We start from the raw sequence: 27947 nt of genomic DNA on the forward strand, positions 1-27947 counted from the left end.
ACGCCTAGAATTTGGTTGTGTGCTTAACCCTTTCAGTCCTTATTTCTAGAAAAGACTTTTTTGTGTGCATTTTCCTTAATAATGCGATCCTATAAGCTTACAAACGAAAAATTGAGCTTGTGGTGCAAGTAATTAGAGATTTAGAGGCACAGTACTGAACCTAATCAAGGTCATTTAGCAATTAAAATTCAACAAAAAAATTTGCTTGTTTTCCTAAATTTTAAACATCAGTGAACCCACACACAAAAATGAAGCTGGTATTGAAGCGCTGGTTCGATTCCCGGCCGCGGCGGCCGCTTTTCTGATGGAGGCGAAAAGCAAAAACGCCCGTGTGTACGAGATTTCGGCGCACGTTAAAGATCCCCAGGTGGTTGAAATTAATCCGGAGCCCTCCACTACGGCGCGCCTCATCGCCTGCGTTGCGTCGGCGCGTTAAACCCTACAATCAGAATCAGAAGCTGGTATTGAAGGCATTTTTTGGTACAGCCACGTAATCAAACTAGGACTTTGGTCCCTGGGGTCACCTCGATGTCAGTTTGGTCTTCACTGCAATGCCTCTCTCTATAGTTCATCCCACAAGCTAGGTGCAGCACTGTGGAGGCTTATACATAGTCAACAGCCCGCCCCCTCAGGGCACCTAACTAACCGCGAAGGAAGCGACAAAAGGCGCCGGGGCCTTGCGGTTCCACTTGCCGACAGGGGAGAAGGGAATGTCCTTTCAGGGCCCCCTTCACGGCGAGTTAGGCACCCTCAATGGGCACTGTATTGACAACAATGTAGCCTCCACAGCAGTGCTGCATCTAGCTTGTGGTATGAACTATAGCATTCAGCTGTAGCAAAAAATGAACCATGGTTATGTGTATCAAAAGAGGAATCCTTGAAGAACCATTTCAAAGAAAACTAGCTTTTTGGATTTGTTATGCGATTGCTAGTAGAACTTTGTCTAATGTCCTAAATATAGGAAACCAGGGCCAAAAGGCAGTGTGTGGCGATCACTGCACCCCGCGAGTGCGCGGCAAGGACGACAGGACAATGGTTGGGGGGGGGGGGAGCGGGAGCCAATGTATTTGAGAAGCCTTGGATGAGGTGATCAGCGGGATGAGCTGGAGCTGGAGCGGGCGTGGCGTCGGGGTCCGCCACCGGCCGGAGACCGTGACCGGCGCGACGGCCTCGGGGAGCGGTGTCTTCCCGATGGGGGGCTCCTGCAGTGACATCCCCACGAGTTTACAAAACAAACGTGACCCCGACAACGAACGTAAGGCAGCAAAAGTTGAGAGGGCTGTGGTCTAAAAAGCGTTTCCTTGATGGCTGCCCTCTTGCAGTGTGTTGTGTTTACCTAACTGGCTAAACCACTTACACTCACGGAGCAACAAGAATCACTGCTCATTTCTAATAGTGAGTGGCTCAGTGAGCAGAGGCAATTTGGCCAGTAGGGTAAAAATCACGACTGACTGTTTTCTTGCAAGATACGTGATGACACCAGCGAAGGTGGCCATCATGAAATGAGATTGCGAGGTTGCGTTCGTCTATTCTTCCATATTCTGTGCGCAGTTTTTCACAATGAACCCATACCAACAAGGTCAGTTTGCTGTTCTAAGTTAAGCTGCTGAGCCATGTGCATTAACACACAAACAAATAAGCAACGTGGCTTAACACTTTCGTGACCACACCGATTCCCATTGATAGTATTTTATCGATGAATAAATTCAAACTGGCGCTCTCCGATCAAATCTGGACAGCTAACGCAGGGTTCGTACAGGCTTCAAAAGCAAAAATTCAAGGGTTTTCAAGGACTTTCAAGGACCAGAAAACACATTTTCAAGGTCCCCATCTAATTTTTTATCTGGCAGTATTTCTAACCTTTCCAACACAATGCAAATGTTTTTATTCCAAAATACCTAAGCACATTAGTGTACATCGAGATAGGTGCTAACGGGTTCGTAAAGGCTCCCCCAGCTTTATTTTTTTTAATTTTATGGCTGGTATTTACAGGTTTATCTTTTTCTTTCTGTTTTTCTGAGGCTGTTTGATTTCAAAACTTCGTTAATGTTGCCTGCATCTCCTGCTTTGTCAGCAAGAGTATCAGCTGAAATTAAATCGAGCAAGTGTTGCTTCAAGGCAGGATGAACTATGTACACGTCCACCATTTGCACGTAAAAGCAAACGTAGATGGAGCGTATGAGGCACAGTAAACATGCAATGAGCAAGCGTCCACAGACTAGATGCAAAATAGAGAACAGAAGCTGGCTTTTACTTGATTGTATCGTGATATGAATTGGATTGACAAGTGCCTGCTCCCAATGTTGCCTTGTAATAATGAAAATCCACCAATTTTGTAATTTCACACAATACACTGAAACTTGATTGTTACAATGTTTCTTTACATTTGTTAACACCTAAAATCCATGGCAAACACTTTAAATTCTTGTGAAAGGACAGGGCCAATGATTCTCTCCGGAAAAATCAAGGGTTTTCAAGGACCATGTAAAAATTCCAGGACTTTCCAGGCCTTGAAATTGCCACTTCTAAATTCAAGGGTTTTCAAGGTTTTCAAGGACCTGTGCGAACCCTGTAACGCCATCAAAAGGGTTAAAGAGGAAGTATTTTATCAGTTTCACTTTCGAGTTTCTTCTTTCCGCCGCGGGGGGATTTCTAAAGGTCCTTCGCAGTTGAATGCACGTGGTTTCGGTTGCAGCGTCGCTGCTGCTAGCAATGTTCCACGGAAATGGAAGAATTTTGACGGATTTGGACGACTCTGAGCTGTAATCTCTGGATGATGGTAGCAGCACAGATATATCACACTACTTTGATCCATCAGACTTGAGTATGGATGGTGAAAGTGCGTCAAACAGTGCCGGAACAGCAGGTGTTCGCCAGCAAGTTTCGCTTTCTCCTCGGGGCCATCCTATCGCTGCCGCGTGTTGATGCAAACATATCCAGCGTGTTCTAAAGGTCAGAGCTCTTATATGAAGGGTGTCAACTTCACTTGTGCAGGACCACTTGGCACCTGCTGCACAGTGAAGCCAAACTTTGTTTCGCCGCGTCGAGAAACTGCTTCACATGGCGGCATGATAGGCACTAGTGCTTATCATTTTGTATGTATGCAAATAACTTTTTGTACTTACAGAGCTCATATTTGCAGCATTGTTCTATAAGGGCCTTGTATGCAAAGTGCATATTTCAATTCATTCCTATTTACCCTGTGCAAAGTAGTAGCATTGATGTTTTCACCATTTTTTTCTCTTTTTGTTACTTTTTGTTTTGATAATTTGATAATATTCGTAATAAATCTGTTTGAAATTAATACTGTTGGCAAGCCCTATCCCTGCTCCATCATTTCACACCTTAAACTTTAGCATCATGCATTTTCTGTAGCAGGAAAAAATATTTCTTACGACTACCCAAGAACCACCTTTTTTTCTGCGGTCATGAAAGTGTTTACTGTACAAGCACAGTACAGGCTGCTTCACTGCCGCAAATATTGTGGCTACCGTCAAAGCTAGCATTGCTGGAATCGAAACAGTGGGCAACAGGAAAGCGTCAACTCACCGCCCCGAACGTCCTCGGCTTGGCGGAGGCGACCTGCACAAGATGAAAGCTCGTTCAGGCACTGCAGGCACAGTGTGACCGCAAAACCACAGCACAGCGCAAGCAAGCTTCATTTCTGCATTCTCATTACCGTTGGGACCTACTCCTGCAAATTCTACCGATGAATAAATTTGGGTCTGTGATATTTTTAAATCTTCCCAGACTAGCAGCAATCTCACTCAAGCGCAGTAGGGCATTACTTATCTCATGCACTGGAATACCCGCATATTGACGATGCTCAATAATGCAATAGTTTGTGCAAAAAACTGCTGGCGGGTCTCGTTCTGCAAAGAGGCCTGCTAGGATGGGACAATGGGGCAAAAGTAAACAGACCTCCGCTGGCGTGACCGTGGTGGTGGAGACCGCCTCCAGTGTGGGGGAGGTGCGGGCGGTCGCCTGGGTGGCATGGGGGGGCTCGGCCGCCTGGGGGGCACCGGTCGCGGCAGCAGGACCGAGGCCGCCGTCACTTCCTGCCCGTCAATCTGGCCTGTCAAGGGGGAGGGGAAGACGTCCCATGCGACGTCCCGCCACGAGGCACACACCTACGGTAGAACTCCAACACTCTAGGTCCCACTACCCTGCTAGACTCCACTGGCTCATTCTGAGAGTGACGACCTCTTCCACTGCCACAATGTTTAGAATACACATTCCGGCCACCTGCCAGTAACAGTTCTGACGTTCACATGCAGCAAACAGAAATACAGTAGCTGACTGATTTTTCGGACCTGGAGGGGAACAAAAAATAGTCTGAATAAAAGAGCAGACTGAAAAATCCTTGAGTCGTATTACTCCTATGGGAGAACTGGCGGTTCCTCGGGAAAGTCCAAAATATCCAGCAAGTCCGAATTTCCGGAGTCCGAAAAAATGGTCGGCTACTGTACGTCACTTCTGAATGCTGGTGTAACTGGCAATGATTTACACAACGTCGACATGGGCCCCTTTGAACAGGTGTGTGCTCCATGAACCCATCAGTAGAAATGTTTCACTGAGGTAGAGAGAAGCTGCAAAGCCTGTAGATAGCGGTCTGTACTCACAAAGACAGATGGTAAAAGCCTAACTGCATTCCTAGGCGACCTTATCTCAATACGCTGGGATCTGCGAGCGCCGAGTGTGGGGCACAGTAGCTTGCTATAACTTGTACGACAACAGCTGATGCTTCACGCACAAAGCACACTGCATACATTCGGGGCACCCTCACCTCCGTCCATGTGGCGCATGGCCCGTTCGGCGTCGGCCGGGTTCTCGAACTCGATGTAGGCGAACCCCCGCGACAGGTGGCTGTGGGTGCGGTCGGGGGGCAGCTCGACACTCTTGACGGCCCCGTAGCAGCCAAAGATCTCCAGCAGGTGGTCGCGTGTCACGTTGCGCGTCAGACGCCCCACGTGGATCTTGCAGGGGCGCGGCGGAGACGGAGTGCGCTTGCGACGGCTGCTGCTGCCGCCTCCGCTCGATGCGTTGGTGGTGGCCGCTGTGGCGTTGCCCCCTCCGCCGCCTCCCCCGCCCCCTCCTCCGCCGCCGCGGGCTCCACTCCCAGACCTGCACATCGTCCCCCCAGTGGGAAAGTCACAAATAGTCGCCACAGTGCGATACACTGTCCCCAAGGAACACCAATTCTACCACAGATGTGACTTGACAGTGGGCCTCCTCAGTTTACCGGTCCTGAAGACAGAGCAGTTGCCGGCTTTTTCTCTTTCAAGGCTTTCCAGCAAAGCTTGAGAAAAAAAAAAACAACGCTGCACAAAATGAGCTGAATCCAGGATTGATGACTGAGAAGGCACACAGCCACTGTTGAAAAGCCAATGCACACGGCCCCAAGAGCGACTATGAACACCGCAGAAAGGTCGAGTAACGCAAAGGGGAGATCTGTCTACCCCAGAAAATGTTACCAACCATAGCAGGAGGCTGCGGGCTAACTTCTAATTTAGCGCCTGACCTAATGTTTCTACCTTTATGGTCGCCATGCAAGAAGAGGCACAGAGCAAAATTTCGAGACTGCAAGTTTGAGCGGAACGTGCACCGTGCATCCATGCTACCAAATGCCACTCGAAAGTGTAGCAAGAGGGCCAATACGTGAAACGATGGTGGCAAAGCAGAACAAAGACAGTAGTCATCATGCAACTCGGAAAGGTGCTGCAGCCGCACATCATTGCACACCGGCAAAAGGTGAACATTTCAGCTAGTACAATGCCCAGAAACTACTGTAATTGTTAGTGACTGTTAGGCTGAAAGATGCGCCCTGAACACATCCTCTGATACCCCCCACCCTTCTTATCCACTAGCATTTTAAAACACATTTGAACCAAACATTACCCGGCTATACAGAGGTTAACTGCATTTTGCAGTCCAATGTTGACAGATATTTACTATTCTAATGGCCGCGATGACCTCATGATTGCCAACATGTACAGGTTGTGCGCTGCAATTATGCTTCTTTGCACCTAGCCCACTTCTATACACTACAGGGAAAAATCTATTTAAATTCAGGTACACTTTAGGCTTCTCTTCATTCACTATAACCTGCGATTAGCCACGATAACTGTGCATCGCATAAGAGTGCTTAGATATCTGCTGATTGTACGAAACTCCTGGGTGCGAATACATTCGGCATTTTCAAGCAGTAGCCATGCCTGGCGATTTTGGCGAGCAATACGGGTGTAACGCAATGGGTGCTGTCAACGCCGCCTGTATAACATTGCCTATCGCGTTAGCTGGTAATGGCGAAACAGCCACTTTCCTGTTGCTCCCTCCTGCCCTTCCCCACTCGCTAGTTTTTCCCAAGCTGCCAGCCTGAGCTCTGTCCGCTGGGCAGCGCCGCTTCACGGAAACCATACGAAATGATTTACAGGGTTCCTCCAGCCTCCGCAAGGTGGCGGTCCTTGGCCTCCATGTTTAGGGCCCGTAGGACACCCAGTCTCTCCAATGATCCGCAGAATGGCACGCGCTGCTGGACACGCCTCAGAAGTCCCTACAGCTCCTATTGTCAAGTGACTGATGTGTCAGGCAATGTTATACAGGTGACATTGTTGCAGTGAGTGACCAGTAGTTTGGGCGGCAAGCAGTAGCAGCGGCGTAAATTATTACTTTTATCCCAGAAGGTAGCAGCTGCAAAGCACACCCTTTATTGCTAAAGGAGGTAACACGACAAAATTTAAAGCTAGCACCGACCATGAAAGTTTAAACCCGTACATTTCAGCTCCATTGTTCACAATACGGGAGCCCATACGTCTTCATTTTATAAACTCTTATGGTCAGTGTCAGCTTTAAATTTTGTCGTGTGTACTTCTGATCAGACGGGCTACCATCCAATTCTTAATTTCAGGAGGGAACATCACGACCTACGTGGTTTGGGCGAGTAGCCAATGCAGTTTAACTGTAAATGTAGCGCTCAAAACACGGGGACGAGAAGAAGGTGAAAGTTACCGCCAGGTGTGCGCGTGTACGCACCTTAACTATTTTTGTGCGCTACATTTAAAGCCAAATGAGTGAATTACTGAGACGTTCTCCACAACACACAAGCCTCAGAAACACTCTAATGTAGCCATACACTCCACGAAACCATTTTCGCAGTCAATGATGCCCGAAGGAGTACATTACTTGGAGGCTGTGGAAGAGGATCTCTCTTGCTGTTTTACAGGCCTGCGGTGGTCAGAGAAGCAGTGCAACTCATTAGCTGGGGAACGCAAAGCGCAGTTTTTTTGTGTCGCAGGACAAGGGAAGAACGTTTGATGACACCACAAACAAAGCACAGAAACATGCAAAAACGCACACTCCATCCCTCCCTAGCAAGCTTTCTCTCGCATTCAAGCAAGCCCGAATGAGTACATTACTTGGGGGCAGTGGTAGAGGAACTCTCTTGCTGTTTTACAGGCCTGCGGTGGTCAGAGAAGCAGTGCAGCTCATTAGCTGGGGAACGCAAAGCGCAGCTTTTGTCTTGCAGAAAAAAAGTGAAGAACGTTTGACAGACACCACAAACAAACCACAAAAACATGCAAACGCACACACACACTCTCTCTCTCTTCCTAGCAAGCTATTCTCGCATCCAAGGATGCCCGAATGAGTACATTACTTGGAGGAACTGGAAGAGGAACTCTCTTGCTTTACAGGCCTGCAGGGGGGGTCAGAGAAGCAGTGCAACTAATTAGCTGGGGAATAAACACCACAAGCAGGTCATGAAAACATGCAAACACACAAACGCGTTCTCCCCCTGCCTAGCAAGCTATTCTCTCGCACCAATGAAGCCTAAACGAATACTTTACTTGGGGGTGGCAGATGCGGTAGTCTCTTCCTTTACAACAGGCCTGTAGTGGTCAGAGAAGCAGTGCAACTCATTAGGCAGGAAAACGCAGCCACCCGCAAGCGCTCACACACAGCGTCAAAGCACACAGAGAACAAGCAACGCCAATAGCTCTGTTTCCACATTGCGCACACAAAAAGGCTGCAAGCACTTGAGGGTTAGACCTCACGCAAGGCACGAGAAATCAGAAGAGGCAGCTTCGCTTGCACATAACACACACACACAAAGAACAGAGATGAGGGTTGCAAGCATTCATACTTCTCGCTGACAGCACAGCAACAAACGGGCTAGCTCAGTTGCGAAGAACGTCGGGGCTTAGAAAGCGTGGATGGTGTGAAGCATGGCTGCCAGGCAGCAATCGACCAAACGCGCGACACTGACCTGGAGACACGGTTGCGGCGGCGCCGCGGCGACACGGACGTGGAGCGCGAAGACGAGGAGGAAGACGAAGATGAGGAACGAGATGATCCACTGGAGCTGCTTCCGCTGGAACTGCTCCCGCTCGAGCTGCTCCCGCTGCTTTGGGGCAGTAAGATGAAGAAGAAAAACCACCGTCAAATTTGGTGGTTTGACTGACACGGACAGAGTCAGTGTCAGTCGTCTTACCCATTACGCTACGATCGCGAGTTAGTACCCGAGAGTCAAACAGCTTACTCCCTCGCCTGTAACGGTGCAGAGTACCTTAGGGCCTCCCAATGTCCGTCCGCGTCCATTCGCGTGCACACCACCATCAAGCGAAATTCGATTTGAGCCGTGAGTTGCAGTTTCATTTAGGGAATAATCAAGGTGCAACTCACGGCTCAAATCGAATGACGGTCAGGGCGTAAATCGGATGTCACTCGGGGCGAAACTTGGTGGTCATTTCGAGTCTCCGTACTCCGCACCCTTGCCATCATCTACGGAGTGGAGATGCTGCCATTTTATCCCTATTCACTTGCCCGATCTTTTCAGTATTTGTCTGGGTTTGTTTATCCCCTTGACTAGCTTCAGCCCCCCTCCCCCTTTATTGAAAATCCTGCCAGAGTAAGCTCGTTTCCTAGCCACATCGAATTTTCTGTAACGATCCATTTCTGGAAGGCCCTGCGCAGTTCACTTGCTACGTGACATGAAAAGACGAAGATGCAGACAGGTTGGCACTCATTTTGCCTCGTAGTTCCGTAAAGTCATTTACTTATCCATGTATTAGTGAGAGCACGGCATCTAGGAGGAAATAAACATTGGATAATATGCGCATGCGCACTACACACAAGCGGATTTGTGCGCGATGACAATTAGTCGAATATAGCGAGGGTTTCTCACCTAGCAGCGCTGCTGGAGCGCGAGCTACTTGTGGACGCCGTTCGGCTTTTCTTTGTGCGATCACGGCTTCGTTCTTTCTTGGCGTCCGCCGACCGGACGCGTTTGGGACTTGCGGCCCTGCGAAGACAGAATCGAAACGAGCGCAAGATCAATAAACGCAGATTAGGAGCACAAAAAATGCCGCCAAGCTTGTAGTAAAGTAATCCGCCGACGAACGCGAACTAAAACCGAACACTCACAGTTAATACAGCAAGTATGCTTACATGATTGCCGTGGCCAATGGAGCCGGAAGTGAAGACTGGTTTTTCGCCTGAAATTAGAAGGTGAGAGTGGAGCAAAAGTCAGACTTTCGTTTTGTGAAACGAACTTCAGCGCAAGTAGTCTAGGCTTAGCGCAGCGTGACAACGACGCCGGTTCGCGATATGGAAGCTCGTGACGTATTGCACGAGACTCTCCTAACACATCATACTTGATGGGACTATGAAGAGTTGTGGTGCTGCCAGTTTGCGCTGAACGGGTAAATAACGCTGTGGCGACGGTAAAAAAAAACAGAATTACCTGTAATTTCTATTTACTACGCATGAACAAATCCCACAAAAAACTAAACATCCGCCATTCCGCCCATTGTTACAAACCTGCGCGTAGAGTTCCGCGGTTCCGCAACATCATCAAAATATTGCACGTTACACGTAAAAAAAAACATACGCAAAAACTTCTTACAGTTGCTATTATAATTCATGAGGATTAAAATAAGTTGAGTTTCTGAAGCATCTACAAAGTTTTGTGAAAAAATAAGAAGCAATAAAGGGCTTTTTCGATTTGTCATGTCAAAACGCCCAAAGTGCCCAATTTTAGTACGCAACTATTCGATATTTGTCTAAGAGATGCCCTAAAACTGCACTAGTTTAGTACGGGATTGGGATGCCGAATGTAAAAACCGAAACTGCCCGAAGCGCAAGCCATGGCGGGGTATGTGATTTTTAGGTTAAATCGTAGGTTCAATCGTTCCTCTGGTGAACAGCTTGAGTAGCAGTTCGTGACCACTGTTACGCATTTGTTTTATGCCAAGCTTCTCTAACATGGATTCCGCACCATCAAAGTGGAAACCGGTATTTTCAAGGTAAGCTGGGGGAGCAGGTTAAGCGATGCCGTGCGAGACGATTAAATTTGGTTTATTACAGGTTGATGAATCTCCTGAAAGATTTTCAAGCCGAAGTCGACGCAGATCGCCGATCGGTGGACACTATGAACGAGATTTACCGACAGTTCATATCCTTGTGAGCACGAATTAACACTTAGTGGTCCGTGCTTTATGGGTTATGGCAATTTTATTAGTCATGATTTTTTCTTATTTTTCAGGTCGGACACGCTTGACAAAAATGATGAAAACAAGGCCAGCACCGGTCAAGTGGATCCGGTCGAAGGTTTCAATTACTTTCCTATTTTTATGTTGAAGATCCTTAGAGAAGCATATGGTGTCAGACCATGGTCATGGTGTCAGAAGCATGGTCAGATTAGCTCGAGCCACTAGGTCAGATAGTGTACTGGAACTGCACTTGCCGACGAAATGATTTTTACAATTGTTCCCACATGTAGCTTGAACTTCAGTGAATAACACGTACACAGTCGTTAAGATCGAAAGAGATTAGAGACCAAGTTTACTAAATGTTTGACGTGCATAATCTGCCGGATCCAGTTAAGTTCTGGTTCGGCTGGGGCTTGGTGAAAAAAAGAAAAATCCGCTTTCAGTTCAGTCTCGGCAAACATAGCGGCAGGGTCAAGTTTCGGAACCTTGTATTGAAGCCGTGATCAATTTGTGTGTGCATGGAAGTAACGCTCTTTCAAACTTTTCTTTTACGTTTTCAGCCAGGCAGAAGCTTGAAAGCGAACTGGAAAAGGCAGACTCCATTCTAAATAGAGCCAGGCAGCTGAGGAATGGAGAACCGGTATGTAGTGCACTTCAGCACTGGTGTAACGTTCTAAACATTTCAGTGCTAGCTACAACCCACTGTACAGTTTATGCTCACTAATAGGTAAGGCCAATGCTGCATGTATAACATTGCATTGCCTATTGCATCAACCAATAATGGCCAAACAGCCGCTTTCCTGTTGCTCTGTCCTGCCCTTTCCCGCTTCCTAGCCTTCCCACAGAGCACTGTACAGTGGGCAGCGCCGCTTCACAAACACTGTACGGAACAATTTACAAAGTGTCTACAGTCTTTGCAATGTGACGGTCCTGCGCCTCCATGTTTATGGTCCAAAGGACTCCTATACTCGGATACAACTTAAGAATGACAGTGGAATTTGCCGCAGTGCCTCATCACCGCAGCCGGATGTTACTCCGCGCGGCGCAAGTAGTGCATTACTGGGAATATTTTGACCATGGCACGAGCCATTTCTGTGATTTTTTTTAAACATGATATGCTTATAAACGACAGCAGCGATGACAAGCTACGTGAGAAAAAGCAGACCATCTCACCCATTCATAGCAATGTCCTTTGAAAACACGTTCGCCCATTGACATCTGCGTATGTCGCTTAGGCGGAGTGATACCGTACATGAGCTATTGCCGTTCTTAACTTGTTCCAGAGTATAGTTTCTTCGCTTATCCGTTGTGTGGCGCATGCGGTCGGACATGCCTCATGCGTCCCAAGTTCTCCTACTGGAGAGTTGCTGATGTGGCAGGCAATGTTAAACAGGCGGCATTGGTAAGAAATTCATACTTTGTCCAAACTTCGCATCCTAATACAGTGAAAGGTCGTTGATTTGAACTTACATAATTTGAATTTACGAATAATTTGAACTGTGCGATTTGGTCTGGCCCAGTCTCCATTAGCGCACCCAGAATTTTTGTCTAGGGGTGGGTTTGAAATTTTTACAATAAATATGAAATATGATAATATATAAATGTAAAAGAACAAATATAAAGACAAATGTAAGTAATAAAAAAATAAAAATATATAACCACAAAGAATAAAATATATAAAACTATAAGAGCAGCCGAGTTTTTATTATTTTTTACGCGAAAAAATTGCGCATTAAATCAGCCGCCATAACCTATACAATTCGCCTGCAGAAGAAATATAATAATGGATGCACCTTCACATAAAAAGGGAAGATACGCGAAGCCTTTTGCCATTGCCCGAAGCCCCAGACCCAAGTTTGGAAGTAGAATTGGAAGGAAGGGATGACGGGAGATGAGGTTGGGGAGGAAGTACAATTAATGCCTTCTTCACTGGTGAAGTCAAGCCAAGAGTAAAGCACGAAATCTGTTCGTATAGGCTGGCACAATTTGCACTGAACAGTCAAATTAACACATACTTCTGAAAGCCTATTCAACTAAACATCATTGTTATATCCGTGATCACAGGTTTTCGTAACTGCGCACGAAGCGTTGCTGTTTTTGTCGCTATAATGTTACAAACTCAGGCGATATATGTAAAGGAAAACCAAACCTTTTTTTATTCAACGGGAGAGGGAGGGCTCGTACAGTGAAGGAAAAACAGTTGTTTAAGCTTTCAAATGAAATAAAACAACTTCGATCTGATCTTGTTATATTCAATTTGAGGCCAGAAGGCAAGCTCGACAATACTGAGTCCCAACCTATGGGAAGTTTCAGCGTCTTTTTTTTTCTAGAAGGCGACGAATGATTCAAATCTTGTGATGGAAGTTCCGCACAGGAGTTCAGAAAGTGGTATAATCTGGCCCTACAAAAATTGTGCGACTATTTGTGGTTTAGCATGGGCTATGAGGCCTGCCGTAGGGGGGAGGGGGGCTACGGAATCATTTAAAACCCCCAGGGATTCTGAAGCATTAAGAAATTTCCTGTCCAGGGACACTTTTTGCGTCACTAAAATTTTTTTTCATTTTTATTCTTAAACTACTTCAAGTTATACGCAAGTTGGTCCGCACTGTCTTAAAAGCACAATCCTAAAAGCTCGTGCTCTGGTTTTATTTTTTAATGCCGGTCATACAATATTCTTCTTCGAGATTTAACTGCGAATGTCCAATAATAAAAGCTTCCGAGACTACACACTGTGCTCGGTGAACTTTGGTTTCGGTTCGGTGGGAGAGGCGTGTGGAGGGAGTTGAGCTGACGGACGTCGGGGGGGGTTACAACCTACAACCCCCAAAATACCCCCCGTTGGTGCGCCACTGCCAGTCTCTGTAGAAGCCTATGTACCAAAAAGCCCGTTGATTCAAACGCAAGGAGCCTCTGCCAAGGATAATTCTAACTATGTGCCATTGTGCTGGCATCTTGGGGCCTGGCCTACCACAGCCGTGCGCCAGGGCCCAAGATGCCGTGCATGGCCTGAGAAATGGCCCTACTGCCTACAAACGAAGCTGCGTCCCCCTACTGGATAGGAGAGAACAATGGCGAGAGAAGTTAAATCAAGTAAAAGCACTCTCCAACCCCCCTTGGGGACGTTTGGAAGAAGAGCAGTTCAGGGTGTGGGTGCGCCGACAGATGGCATTATTTCTTAGGTCAGAAGCGTAGGACCTGTCGCTGCCAGTGACCACGAGGAGGTGGCCAACCAAGCATCACTTGGTTGTTCATCCGGCCATCACTTGGAAGTAATGACCAGATGGGATGCCGCCCGCCCATCCCTTCTTCAGTTTTAAAGTACGCAAAAAGGAGTCCTCCTGCTACATTCGCTCGTTGGAGAAAGAAGTTGTAGCTTTCACCTTCAAGCTAGGGTAACAGGCAAGCTTCAAACACGGCTCCACAGTCGCATTGTACGTCTTTTGTACTCCACTTTCGTTGAAGTGAACTTTCATTAATCCAAACGGAAGTGGCGTCCCCTTGCAGTTAGAATTAACAAGCTTTTACTGTATGTGTATACAGCCGAACGTCGTTATAACAAAGTAGTATCGGAACAGTAAATAGCTCGTTATGCCCGATATTCGTTGTAACGGTAATGGTAAAAATCGGCCCTAACAAATTCAATATACAAAAGCGCGAAAATCCAATATACAAAAGCGCATTATTCTAGGCTTCCAACTCAAAATAAATGAGGTAATCCTTACCTGCCTCCTTGCAGCAATTCAAACTAAATCATGAGAACGTGAATTTACTACGGAACAAAGTTCGGTTGACAAAACAGGCCTACATTCTTATTTATTTGAAGGGGGATGCGATCCTCATCTGGGGGCTTTTCACAGCACTGAGCGGGGTGAAGTTTTCCACAGTGTCCACGGACGAAAAGGCCTTTACTACTTCTGCAGTTTTGGACGTGGGGCGTTTTTCCTTCGTTACAGCTAATATCACGCGTGTCTCTTGCGGTTTCGGTTTTGTTATGTAGGTTTCACTGAAATGGAGCACGACCAACCAAAGTTTTTATTTAGTTCGCTATAGCCAATAATTGGCTATATCAGTGTTCGTTATTACAAGGTTCAACTCTGTAGACACATGCACATGTTTGGTACAACATTTGCATTGAGTACTTTTTGGGCTAGGCACTTTGGAAAGTTCTCTTTCTGTTTGCTCAGGGAGACCCACAACGTGGCGCAACAAAAGCAAGACCAATCATTTCTGTTGCTACAAAAAAGGCTAATGATACGCAACCTGAAAAGGTATGTTTGTGCAAGCGTTTGTACTCCAAGTTCAAATAATCTGCAACGGCACTAAGTACAGCATGAAAGACTACAGTTCGGATAATTCAGTTAGAGTGCACTCGTCCTTGTTTTTTCCTCCTTGTTCTTGTATGTTTTTCGCAATCGCTGCCATGGAAGGCTTAGTAAGTGTTTCTGCGTAGAAGCTTCACGGCACGACGCGCATTGCCGTGAAGCTGCACTAAAGGAAAAACCCTGTGTATTATCCGCACCCCTACTTTGCCACTGAAATTTCGCGTTTTTGGTGCAGGTTATATGCGTGAAAATACGGTACATCACCCATTTGGTAAAGGCTAATAATGACCTTGTCGAGGTAATGAGGACAAAGGAGGGATTGAAGTGTGCTCCCAGGTGTGTGTATGAGCAATCCAGCTATGGTATAAGCCAATCTTTCAAGGCGATGCTGACATATTGGTGAAGTTGTTATCTGTTGCGCTCTTAGTGGCAGATAAAATTAAGGTAGGTTTACATTTAGAGCACGTCGAGAGCCACTCAAGGCATTTTAACACACTCTTGAAGTTAGCCCAAGGTAAGCAATGAGCCAACCTTATTCACGCGACAATCTATCAATATATATTTTTTCTGGGCAGTTTGTTGCTGCAAATAGTCTCGTGTTTTGCGCACCTAAGCACAGCCTTACATTTCGTGGTTGCGAATTACACAAACCTTACCCTTTTTGTTTTGCGGCTGACCCATTAATCTACACTATTTTTCTTTGTTCATGGGTAATGCACACCTGGTGGCTGTTTTTTTTTCTTTCTGGACACTTTTCTAATGGAGAGTGGCAAACATCAGTGAAATGGGGAAATGCAGAGATTCATCTATGATACTGCATGAGTTAAAGGGACCCTGCAGCATTTCGTTCAACTTTTCTCGAAATCGTAAATGCTTTCAGAACATAGTCAACCAACCAACGTAGAATGGGGGTCACAAAGTACCTCAGCCAAAATTTGCTGCCCTATGCCCATCAGATAACTTGGAAACCTGCTTGAAAAATTTTTCTCTCTTTCTTTAGTGTTGGCATTATTCGAGTGCTCGAATTACGTCATAACAGCAATGTAGCGGCTATTCACTGCTTCTTTTCTGTCAGCAATAGACGCATTCACTAGCTACTTTAGAAAAAAGCTGCAAAGGAAAGCAGAAACGGAAGATGGATAGTTTTGCTGCGATGGGCGAATCATGCAGTGCTGTGATAATAGTTATAGCTTTGCGATAATAGCTTAGTGATAGCTTTGTGATAAGCTATAGCAATAGGCGATAAGCTTTGCGATAAGCTATAGCTTTACGGTAATAGCGATAACTATAGCCTTGACAATGCTTCCAGACACGAAGGAAAGAGCGAAAGCGTTTATCAGAAGTGTTGCAGAGTCCTTTTAATGAAGGGGTTGGAGAAATTCTAGTGGTATGGAGTCGTAATGCCGTGTATGTTTTTTATTCCTAGTAATTACTTGCTTGCACGCTTATGATTTATGCTTCTACATTTTCAGTTTTTCAATTCATTCTTTTGAAAAATTGATTCGTTTTAAAAATTCATTCTTTTGCTTAATTCTCTTCCATCACGACTTGGACAGGCATCCCTTGCCCTCAGGTTTATATTCTCTGGGGCTCCACGCCATTCTTTTTTGCCGCATTTATTGTGCAATATCTTTATACCCGGCTGCACAGGAATTTAAAAAAATGGCAGGCGTTTGCATCTATCTGAGCAACTCCGGGATGCAATGTGCTAGCATCACTCAGAAAGCGACCTGCATTCCTCACGACCTTAATTCCCATCAATGATGGAAGGTACAGCAAGCAATGTTGGTATCATTCCATGCCACTTTGCGGTGGCATGTGCATAATCACTCATGGGATTGTGGTTCCACTGCTCGTGCGTGACATAGATGCCATGCAAGCACATTTGATACCATCCTTTCCTGAAAAAACTCGAGAGAAGCACAAAAGCTTCCTCACATCAAAACTACATCAAAGGTCGTCAAACCTTCACTGGAAGTGTGTCCAATTGATCATCAAACTTTCAAAGACCCAAATCGCAAACAAAAAATGAACTGATGCGATGATTTTTCGCGTACTGAGTATAACACATCTATGAACGATCTAAATGCATACTGAGACGTGGTTTACGATATAAAGGTATACCGTATTTTCGCACGTATAACCCACACCAAAAATGCGAAAGTTTTAGTAGCAAAGTAGGGGTGCGGATAATAGGCAGGGTTTTTCCTTTAGTACAGCTTCACGGCAATGGGCGTCGCGACGTGAAGCTCCTACGCAGTAACACTGACTGAGCCTTCCATGGCAGCGACTGCGCAAAGCATAAAAGGACAAGGAAGAAAAAACAATGACGAGGGCACTCTAACAACTGAATTTAATTAGTGAATCGCAGCTTTCGCCTTGGAGTGTGTGTATTCGACTTGCTAAACAAACGCTTTTTCTGTCTACATAGCATGTGATGTGTTGCTTGAGCAGTAGCTTTGTTGCAGCCTTTCGTGTATTATATGTGCGGGCAATACGCAAGGATTATTTTTTTCTTTTCCAGCGGGCTGAAAGTGGGGGTGCAGATTATATGCAGGGGTGGGTTATACGCGCGAAAATATGGTAATATTGTGCTCCTTCTTCACAGTCATGGGCATGTTACCAGTAAAAAGTAACAGCGTTACAGTTAGTTACCCGATCCAAAAAAGTAACTCTGTTACAGTTACAGAGTTTCCAAAAGTAACTCGTTACAGGTACTGTGAAATATTAACATCGTTACTTTTTCGTTAAGGTATAAATCCAGGTAATTGATAACAACCCAAAGATACAGTTCATTTATAGAAATACACGAAGAGAAGAGGGTAGTCAAAATTGCATGTGGTAAAACCCTAGATGAAGACAACCTAAAAGGTGGCACACTCAAGCCCATTGCCACACCAGCAGTTGTGTACGCCTCATTTTGGTGAACCGCCTTTTAAAGACCATAGTCTATCTTGAATAAAGGAAAAGCCAATGCAAAACGACTGCACACAAGAAGGTAACTAACAGACACAGCGCTGGTACTGTTTGTTGCCTTCTTGTATTTCATCATTTAGCACTGGCTTTCCCTTTAATGATGTAAAAATTTGACCAACCTTCTGTTTTAGCAAGTCTTTCTTGGGCTACTCAAACGTGTAACTTTTGGTCTATTTGCCTGCCTGTCTGTCCCTTGACTGAACCGCCTGGACAGAAGTTAAGAGAATTCTTTGTCGAGGCGTTTAAGTAGGCAAAACATTTCCAGGCTACTAAATCGCGGGGCAATGTTCATACTTGTCAATGCTGTTGGGCAAAAAGAAAACTTTGGGCATTTTTGAGGCGAAGCATCAATAAGTAGGTAATATTCCCAGTTTTATTTTAAGTACAAATACATGGCTACTTCATTTTTGCAATTGGAAATAAATACAATATGCCCTTGAAAATTGGTTTAACCCAAAAATACAAAGAACGCTCACAGACCCCCCCCCCCCCAGCGGCATTCCAAGAAGTCGGAAAGTAATGAAAGGTCCCAGTGGATGACACACGAGGAGTGGAACGCAGCAAAATTGAATTGGCTTGAGCAAAACACCACTGCGTTTATCACGGGAGAGGAAGAGCGTAAGAGGTGGGTTGGAAAGAGAAGGGTCTTTATGGTCTTTATGAAAGATTGTGGTCTTTCAACAACATTTGCGGGAAAGGGAGCAGATACGCAGCCAATTTTTTGTTGATGCACCCTTCGTGTTGGGGAATTTAGTGCAAAAAGCATTATAACTCCTGATGAGTTTTTTTCTCAAAGTTTGCATCCGAGAGGCTCCCTCGTTTCGGACGTCTAATTGCCAGTTTCGTTTCCACTCGACTCAAGATGACGGAAAAGTTTTAAGAAATCACCCTAAAGGCCGACCTCTGACCTTTTTCTTTGGCAGGGGAGATAATCCTAGCTCCCAGTGACTTCCTCTCCTAAACTCGCAGTTTAGGAGAGGAACAGTTTAGGAGACTCTTACCACTATTTTCATACCTATTTACAGCCCCAGAACACGAAGCATCCTGCGACGAAGAGCAGACGGAGTCGTTCGGTGGTGATGACCAAGCAGCTCAGCACAGTCGGCCGAGAGCGGCCGCGCTCGACATCACAGTCACGTGGCCAGAAACCGCCGTTGCAGCGTCGGTCCTCGAGTCCTTCAAAGAAGGCCGAGAAGGTCAGCTACAGGTACGTGACGAGTCCCTTAAAATGATTATTCAGAGCACTTTCTGCAAGGGCCCTGTATTAAAGAGCTTGTGGGCTGAAGCCCTAGCTAGCTAGCTACGATCAGCAACAACATCCCCCAAAATCCAATGCAAGTTCGCAGCCTTACGTAGATGCTGCAATGGGTACAGCTCACTGATGAGATGAAGACAGGCGCCTAAGAGCTTGGACGGACAAGGGACTTTATTAAAAGCCAAGCAGTATGGGTGATTACGTAGTGGGTTGTACTACATTCAAGGCAAGGCTGTACTACAGTCGAATCTTGTTATAACAAAGTAGTATCGGGAGAGCAAATTAGTTTGTTATATCCTATATTCGTTGTAACAGTAGAGGTAAAAATGGGCTCTAAGAAATCGAAAATCTGGCTCGTGCAAAAATACGTGATACAAAAGTGCATTACGTGAAATTACAGCAGAACAAAGTTCGCTTCACAAAACAGGCCTGCGTCCTCGTCCTTATTGATTTGATGAAGGATGGGATCTTCGTCTGGTGGCTACTCACAGCACTGAGCAGGATGGAGCTCTCCGCAGTGTACACTGTCCACAAACAAAAGGGCTTTTAAACTCCTGCAGTTTCTGATGACGGGGTTTTTTTTTTTTTTTCAAGTAGGTTCTCAGACTCCTGGTCAAATATTTTTTCGTTATATCCAATATCGTGTGTGGCTATCAAGGTTTCAGTTTCGTTGTAAAAGAATATGTGTCATTGAGGTGAAGCGTGACCAACCAAAGTTTGTATTGAGTTTGCTATAGCCGATAATTTGCTATATCAGTGTTCGTTATAACGAGGTTCAACTGTATTGTGGTCTGTAGTGCGGTGTAAGATATATTTTCAGGTAGGGCCGCAGCAGCCCAAAAAGCTGTCAAATAAAGTTGGTGGCGCTATGCATAGACCTTCGGTTGAAAGGTCATCTGGTGGCAGAACTCCTAACGACTGTCCAGAGAAAGGTGGTTCACAGGCACCAGCGGCATTCGTGTAAAGCTACGTTGTTTGTGTGAGCTTCCCGTGTGAGCTCGCACAACGCAATTTTGACGTGTGATTTTACCACATTGTTAAAACATCTGCAAGTCTTAAGTTCATTCAGACCCGCACCGAAGGTCCTCCAAACTTTGGGCTCTGCCAGTGACTTCAACTACACCGCTTTGTCTCTGCTGCCTCCTGTGTGAACTTGCCCAAGTTGTGCAACATAATTTACCACAAAGAAACATCAGCGTACTCGCTGCTAGTTTAATCCATTCCAGCAATTCAGCTGCCGTCCTTGTATTTTGGGTCGCTGTTCCCCTAACGGATGCTTCCTTTTTTCCGCTGCTTGTACTGAGTAGCTGGGGTGGTGTAGCCAGCGGTATAATTAGAGTTCTGCATTTTCGGAGTTTATTTTTGAGCAAATTCGGAGGGCGTTTTTTGGAGTTTATTTATTTTTGGGAATGTTTTTCGGAGCGTCCTTCCAGAGCACACAGAATTCGGAGTTTTTCGGATTATTAGGGTCGTAGAGTATCAATCTTTAAGAAATGCCATGTACAACAATAAAAGAAGTCGAAACAGCGGAGACATTTTTATTGCAGAGTGAATATTTCCAACGTTTGTGGTGACATCTATTTGCAACTTGTAGTATATGCAGGCATATTTTCCAATGTTAGTGTCTGTCACCACAGCACGCTCCTTCCGACTGACCACGCGAAATATTGAGAATGCTCTTTCGACATTCGCACTAGATATGGGAAGACTCAGCAAATCCAGTGCGCAACGTGAAAGGGTGGACCAATCTCTTGCTTCTTGTCAAGCAGTTTTCCATCGAGCTTTGGTGAGACGACTGACCTAAGTATAGAACCATATTTTTTTGTAATTTAACAAAGCAGCCTTTCATAGGCATCACATTGAGATGAGCTTTTAACGATACAAATTAATTTATCCAAAATAAGTACAGTTACATTAAATTCACTCACCTGTCTCGAGACGAGCTTTTTCAGCTGGATATGCCGATTTGAACTCTGGTGCTCCGCGATGCGGAGGGCTCTTTTTTTATTAGCCGTTATAACTTGCAGGCGGCAGAACTTGCAGACGACGAGCATAGGCGTGCGCAGAGTTCTCGATTAGGGGGAGCAAAGTCTTACCGCTGCGCCCCCCGCCCCCTTTTTACAGTAACTCCAGACCTCTTCCCACTGAAGGCCTAGCGGTCCGAACGCAGTGCAAAGAGGGATGGTTATAAAAATTTTATTTCAATGCGATGGAATTGCAACACATACAAAATATTTCTGAGCACAAATTTTTACTTTAATGTGTTACATTGGCAAAATATGGGCCAATTTGGCGCCCCCCTTCCGATGATTAGGGGGGGCGGCCGCCCCCCCCTGCCCCCCCTGTGCGCACGCCTATGACGACGAGGTCATTGCTGGAAGTTGCTTCAAAATCTGGATATTCTTTGGCATAATCAGCAGGGAGCGTTCACTTCCTTCCCATGACACGGTTATGCTGGAATGAACTGACCTTTACACTGTGACGCCCGATTTTAGACGGGACGGTACACTGTGAATGAAAGAAAAGAGGGAGAGGGGAGGAACACAAGCAAATACAATAAAAACTAAAAAGTGGAGGATGACAGTTCAAGCACCCGCATTAAAAAGGCACTTTACGAAGACAAAAACTAGTGATTGGATAAGAATTTCAGTTCTTTCTTTGTCAGTGTTATGGAAGCTGTGCTAACGCATTTGTTTTTCAATGAAACAATTTGGCAGGCCTCCATGATTTCTCTTGTTAGCTGATCCTCGTGTTGGCCTACAATGCTGGTCTTATAAAAAATGTGACACTGCATCGTTTGCGAGCGTGCACCGCTTCCATGTTCAGTAGCACTTCCCCTCCAAGCTCTGAAAGGTACCGTTTTGCACAACCACACTCTCAGAGAAATGCCATCTGCAAGTAGCATCATTGTCTGAGCCTGCATTCATTCGCTTAGGATCGCAGGGAACGTTAAATAATGTCACGTTTTCTTGTCAGCTGCACGTACCGGCGTTGGAGTCCTCTGTAGAGCATTTGCACCCTATTTTTTTCGTTGCGCAAGCATGAAATCTCACTTGCATGAGTGTTCAACGAGTACCGCGGTACACATTCACCTCGGTTTATTGTTTTATGTGTTTTTTTTTTTTAATTGTTACGGACTTAAAACACCTGCCCAGAACCATTGAAACACTGGGGCGAGTGCAAATGCTTTCACACGGCTTTCTCCAAATTATCGTCTGCTCCATTGGTCAGCGGAATTGGCTAAGCCACATCGAGCAGACGACTGGTTACGAAAGCTGCTGAGAAGGCCCGACAAAGAGCCGAAAAGATCCAAACACCTCCGAGTGGCCGGTGCTCGGGCAGCTTCTTTCCTGTTGTGCTGGAGGGCACTGGAGTGAACGGTCTCAGTGGCGTCTCCTTGGCGACTTTATTATAACGATGAGTAAATGTTCATTTTGCAAGCTGTGTCCTCACCTAAAAGTATATCCTCCAGTGAGGTATACCTATGAGAGGTCTCACCTCAGCCTCGAATCTTTGGGCTATCAGGTCGTTCGGTTCGTATGACAGCAAGGACAATTGAGCAGCCTCTCTCCTGGCGAAGTTTGCACCCCACCCTTAAACCGACGGGGGAGGGAGCGAGGGGAGGCTTCTGGGTGGAAAGGAACTTTAGACATGGCAGGAGAAGCAGCGGGAGTTCCCACTGATGCTGACACAGCTTGTGGGGAAAGCGGGCCTATTGCGTGTGGCTAAAGGCTGCCTATGAATTCGGGGATTCTAAAGGTAGGGATAGGGACATCCCCCTCTCCCCTCTCAGTCGACCATGTCATTATGCCATTACGGAAGTAGCTCTAAAGTGTGCTTAAGCCAACCCCGTCATACTTGAACAGTATCCTCACTTACCTCTTCATCCCTAAAAATTTCCTCCCTTCCTTTTGTTTTTGCGTACGCCAACAGGGAAATGCTGAGCAGCCCAGACGTTCAGGCCCAGCTGCGGGAGTTTTCCGCTCTGGTGGACGAAGCTCGCAAGTGCGCTGCATCGAGCGCCGAGTGCCCCGAGCGTCGTCAGTTCCTGGCCTTGTACGGCTCTGAGGTATTGGCCGATCCTTGTGGGGAACTGGTTTTCCTTAGTGCAAGTTGGCTGGGGTCAGCAGTGCAGCCTGCCTTTGCACACTCCTCTTGCTGGAACCTATGCTGTGAAGGGTTGAATGGGAAGTGCATGTCTGTTCGACCTATTCTTTTACAGTGAAGCATTTTTTTTTTATTCTGGTGGAGGTTATTGACAAGAACGCGCGAGTGTTGAGATTTTGGTGGACATTAGAAATTCCCATTTGGGCACTGCACCCAAATGTAGCTCTGGTGAACGTGAGCAGAATTTTTTAAATTTGTATACAATTTATTATAAACTTCTTTGCAAAGCGCAGGATGTGTCCTTAAATATTATCCTAAAGTCATTCGGTAAACTCGTGAGCTGATAAAGCACAAGCAACTTGTGTTTACGATGTCCACTAAGTTTCAGAGAAGAGTTGGGTCGGTGTGTTGGCACTATATTTCTAGGAAACATCAAACAAAAGGCACGCCACATGATTTTTTTGCGCCAACAAATGACTAGTGCTGTTCACTTGCTGGTACACCTAATAGGGTAGCGCTCGGAGCCTAACAGTAGAAACAAGCATTTGTTTGTTTGTCGCATTGTTTGATTGCTTAATGCAATTAAACATTATATTTGTCAAGCAGTCTTTGGTTTTGCAGCATCCATCTTTTGTATCAGCTTAGTCACTCGAAAGAGTCTACAACGAAGGAGTAAAAAAATAAAAATAAAAGTGCGCTTGATGATGTAGTCATTGGCATGTGTACAGGCCATTTTGTCATCCTGCTAAAGGCCTGAAAACCAAAAAAGCAGTATTTCATTTTTTTATCTTTACATTCTGGCTGTGTTTTTAGCGTGTATATGGCACACAGCGTGACGTCAATGGTTCCTATCGTTTTTCAGGCAAATACCAGTGACGGGGAGTCGAGCACGCCAAAATGTGAGTACCAACCTTCCCTTGAAAAGTTGCGCAATGATATGTCGAAGTTGCATGAGCTGGCGAGTTAAGCATCTTTTGTGTGGAGGCAGTCAGCACCAGCATTTCGAACAGCAGTAGCAGGTGCTCTCCTAGTGACCTTTACTGAAGCGGGTCGTTCAGCCAGCGCTAATTGTTGCCATTCCAGTCCATCCATGTGATGAACTTATGAAATTCAAGAGATCCTTGTTCAAATGGAAATGAAATTTTTTTAGGTTAGTGGAGTTTTGGTGTGGAAAGATTGTTTCTAGGGGTTTGCTACTTGGTGTGCACTTATTATGGCTAACTTGTCTGCAAGCATCTCACGTTATTTCCTCCGCAATAATACTATGCAAAAAAAGTCTACGTAGAAGTTATGTACTCTGTGCATCCTGTTTTTCTACTTAGAAGGTGCCTGCTTCTGTGGAGATTAAATTTCAGGGATGTGCTGATGTGTTTTGCCATGCCAAGTGCTCGGAGCACTTATGTGACGTTGGCTTTAATTAAGGGGGGACACCACTCTTAAAACAGCTTCCTTTAATTTACAAGTAAACTTTGCGGAACCTGTCAGTCTTGCTGCTTTTTTCCACTGATTTCAAATATGCCATTATTTCTTGAGTCAGTCAATTAGTTCCCAAGATAATTAGTCCTTTTTGGAGGAACAATAGACAAAACAGTGTAAGCCATGAAACTGTAATCTTTATACTATGAACTTTGGTGAGTGCAATAAGAGAATCGGTTTCCTGGTGCACCGCTTAGAACTAATTTTACAGCTCATGTTGCTTACCAGTGGCAAGAAACCATTTCGAATGCCCGTTTCAAACACCAAAATTTAATGAGCTGTAAAATTAGTTCCAAGCGGTGCATCAAAAAAGCAAAAAAATATCAAGGTTACAGTTTTATGGCTAACACAATTCTTTCAAATCATCTTGGTAACTAATTCACTTACTCAAAAAATAATGGCATATTTGAAATCAGTGGTAAAAACGCAGCAAGACTGACAAGTTCCACAGATTTTGCTTAAAAATTAAAAGAAATTGTTTTGAGAGCCACGTCCCCCCATAACAGTTGTTTAACAAAAGATGGCCCCTCTTAATAATTGTGGCAATTTTCCTGCAGTGCCTTCGGTTTTGACGTCACCAACATTTCCAACGAGGCATGAGCTGGGAGCGGACTACAAGGCGTACATCGATAGAAAATGTGCCGCTTTGCACAAATGCATCGTGGAATTCTGCACAAAGAGTGTCGTACCTCTTTTGGAAGACACACCCTCGACAGATCCGTAAGTGTTTGGGGACGTTTCTGGGTGGGTCGCTTCGCCGTGTGTCCCATCAATGTCCCATTTCGCACCAAACATAGCCAGACCTATACAGGCACCGAGCATCGTAACTGGTTATCCATGGTAGCATGTTGTGCTTTTAAAATTGCAAGGAATAGGAATGTTTGATGAGTAGAGTGAGTGAATCAGTAACTAAGGCATTGCACAACTGAGCAAGAGGTGGTCACGTGTTTGATTGCTGGCTGTCTTCGCTGATGTAAGCGAAAAACAGCTAATGCCTTCATGTGTGTGTGTGTGTGTGTGTGTGTGTGTGTGTGTGTGTGTGTGTGTGTGTGTGTGTGTGAGAGTGAGAGAGAGAGAGAGTGAGAGAGAGAGAGAGAGAGAGAGAGAGAGAGAGAGAGAGAGAGAGAGAGAGAGAGAGAGAGAGAGAGAGAGAGAGAGAGAGAGAGAGAGAGAGAGAGAGAGAGATGCTGACTTTTTAGTTTGACCATGCTGTTAAAAAGTCGCCCCCTTCCTCCCCTAAGGCCCTATGTATGGGGCACATCCCTTGAAAAATGTAAAAAAGTTATGCTGATGCCCATGGTTCTGGGGCTTGAAAGTTTGTGTTCACAACTCACGGGTGGCATTTCACCATAATGGGGCCGTTTCGGCCAGACAGCTTAGTAAGGCCTGCCACCTGTAAAGCAATGTAAGGTTTTTTTGCTTTCGTGTGAAGCTTAAAAGAAACGAATGTGTTTTGCTGTGTGCCGCTCATAAAACCTTAGGCAAAAGTAACAGTTATTTAGCTTCGAATCCTCGTGCTTCAAATTGTTCAATGTTTGAATTGCTCGAACAGCTGCACATGTCAACGTCGAGCCGTAGAGCCATTCTTGTCAACGTCAGCGTCGAACCATTCTTGACCGCTTTTTTATCTTGATGTAATTTTCGGGATGTTTGCAAAGCCAATGCCCTGATTGGTGGATTAGCTACGTTACAGAAATTGGGGGAAGTTTAACCGCTACGGTGGCATTTAGATTTGTAGATTTGATGTGTGTGACCTAGAGGACGTACGCATTACCAGCATAGATCAAAAGTGAGTGCAAGTTAAATCAAACAGATTAAGCAGCCGTTAGCCGGAGGCTCAGTTGTGTTCAAGCAGTTAAGAGTTGAATATTGCATCAATGTATTGTGGGTCGTGTGCGATGCTGTTACGTGCTCAACATTTTGCAGAGCTTCAGCATCCCTCCTCTCTTTGCAGGGAGTATGCTGCCGTCATGCAAATTTTTTACGGGATCATCTGCAATAAGGGCCTGCACTTCCCAGCCTTTGTCGACTGCGAACAGTAGTTTTTGCAGGGACGCTACCTCACCATTCCTCCTTTTGGGATCAAGTTTGGCGTCGATTCCTTCTGAGCAACCGGAGTTCTCAAAGTAGTGGTGTGCTTTTGGTGCTTATTTTTTACATACATGTATTTTTGTTATATAGAACTGCAAAATTAAAAAGTAAAAAAATATTTAAGAGACGATTTGACCATTTATTTCCTCTACAGACTATTGATGCCCCATCATTTTGGCTGTGGTTCCTTACACGCTCCTCATAACTCTAACACTACCCTTGAAGTCATCAGGCATATTTTCTCTTCTGTCATCACACTTCTCCACCTTGCATATCTGTTACACGCTATTTAACCCCAGTGGCCAAATTACGTGTTAAAGGACCAAATGGCCAAAGAGAGAGAGAGAGAGAAAATTCTTTAATGAGACCGAAGAGGTCAGCCCTGCATAATGCTGGGCTTGCTACTTCAGATGGTTGGTGAACATGTGATGAGGGTTATATGCTTACATGACTAATACAAATAAGAAAAAGAAAAAAAAAAAAACGAAAGAAACTCCACCAGACAGACACATGAACACACATAAAAAAAAACAAAAAAAAAAAGTCACAGACAGTCACAGGCTGGAGTCGAGTCCAAAGTCTCTGAGAAAACGCGCCCCGCACCGCCCTGTCTTCGCTGTTCCAGGGGCCGAAAAAGTCCTCCATGCTGACAGTTCTCGCCCATAATAAACTTCGCGCTGTCGTTCGACAGGTGTTCCGTGTCTATGACGTGCACTATTGGACTTGGTAAAGTAGTGTGAGCAAAGCACAGCCATCTATATAAACTCCACCATGCATGCTTGCCAACTTCAGTGGCTTTCAAGGATAGGCTTGCTATTGTTGTTTATGAGCTTTGCAGTGTTTTAGAGTGACTACTTTCCAGGGCAGCTACACCACTTTGCTACAGCTATGCAATGTTGAAAACGCAAAGACAAGGGGTGTGCTTCAAATCTACTGAGTGCCATTTGCTTTGAACTGGTATAAGGCGTCCAAAGATTGCTGTTACCTCTGCCATTGGTACACGCCAATGACATTCTCATAGCTTCCTGCAAAAACGAAGTCTACGCATGTGTAATATCTGCATTCGTTGGTCTAGCATGGATCACACCCCTAAATCCTGTTGACAAAACTTAGCTGCTTCTGCAAAAATTCGTTTCCACTTCCGTGCTTGCAAGCCACATGCCCTTTGATCTGTTGCAAGCATGCAGAGACAATTCATACTACTACTTTCTTTGCATTCTGTTTTGCATGCAT

At 45.4% G+C, this 27947-nt stretch overlaps 2 protein-coding genes across 12 annotated transcripts; one reads left to right on the top strand and one right to left on the bottom strand.

Moving 5' to 3' along the window:
• Nucleotides 1–1041: 1041 nt before the first annotated feature.
• On the bottom strand, nt 1042–9841 carry Rnps1 (RNA-binding protein S1). Of its 10 annotated transcripts, none has more exons than XM_077670490.1 (12): nt 9740–9841; nt 9445–9491; nt 9182–9298; nt 8264–8398; nt 7845–7886; nt 7655–7693; nt 7416–7457; nt 7183–7224; nt 4787–5124; nt 3922–4075; nt 3550–3582; nt 1042–1202 (listed from the first exon to the last, which is right to left on the bottom strand). In XM_077670490.1, coding segments are annotated over exons 2-12 (1056 nt in total). In that variant the 5' UTR covers nt 9447–9491; nt 9740–9841; the 3' UTR covers nt 1042–1090. The 10 variants fall into 10 exon arrangements, with proteins under 10 accessions (XP_077526616.1, XP_077526614.1, XP_077526615.1 ...); XM_077670488.1 differs by having other exon boundaries at nt 8264–8401; XM_077670489.1 differs by having other exon boundaries at nt 8264–8401; nt 9651–9756.
• A 230-nt stretch (nt 9842–10071) lies between these two features.
• LOC144138293 (uncharacterized) lies at nt 10072–26837 on the top strand. Of its 2 annotated transcripts, XM_077670498.1 has the most exons (10): nt 10073–10301; nt 10363–10458; nt 10541–10605; nt 11048–11127; nt 14672–14755; nt 18811–18992; nt 22974–23109; nt 24010–24046; nt 25181–25343; nt 26578–26837. In XM_077670498.1, exons 1-10 carry the CDS (start codon nt 10243–10245, stop codon nt 26663–26665), a joined length of 990 nt encoding a protein of 329 aa, XP_077526624.1. In that variant the 5' UTR covers nt 10073–10242; the 3' UTR covers nt 26666–26837. The 2 variants fall into 2 exon arrangements, with proteins under 2 accessions (XP_077526625.1, XP_077526624.1); XM_077670499.1 differs by lacking the exon at nt 14672–14755 and having other exon boundaries at nt 10072–10301.
• Nucleotides 26838–27947: the final 1110 nt, after the last annotated feature.

Source organism: Haemaphysalis longicornis, unplaced genomic scaffold, assembly GCF_048455015.1.
Source record: "Haemaphysalis longicornis isolate Haplotype H1 unplaced genomic scaffold, Haemaphysalis longicornis Haplotype H1 scaffold_5, whole genome shotgun sequence".
In the NCBI taxonomy this organism is placed as follows: Eukaryota; Metazoa; Arthropoda; class Arachnida; order Ixodida; family Ixodidae; genus Haemaphysalis; species Haemaphysalis longicornis.

Coding starts and splice junctions, on each gene's coding strand:
- Rnps1 (XM_077670488.1), bottom strand. Junction 4,076..4,786: donor CATGCGCCACATGGACGGAG/GTGAGGGTGCCC, acceptor CCCCCTTGACAG/GCCAGATTGACGGGCAGGAA. Junction 1,203..3,549: donor AGCCGAGGACGTTCGGGGCG/GTGAGTTGACGC, acceptor ATGTCACTGCAG/GAGCCCCCCATCGGGAAGAC.
- LOC144138293 (XM_077670498.1), top strand. CDS start 10,243: ATGCCAAGCTTCTCTAACATGGATTCCGCACCATCAAAGTGGAAACCG. Junction 10,302..10,362: donor TGGAAACCGGTATTTTCAAG/GTAAGCTGGGGG, acceptor GGTTTATTACAG/GTTGATGAATCTCCTGAAAG. Junction 25,344..26,577: donor GACACACCCTCGACAGATCC/GTAAGTGTTTGG, acceptor CTCTCTTTGCAG/GGAGTATGCTGCCGTCATGC.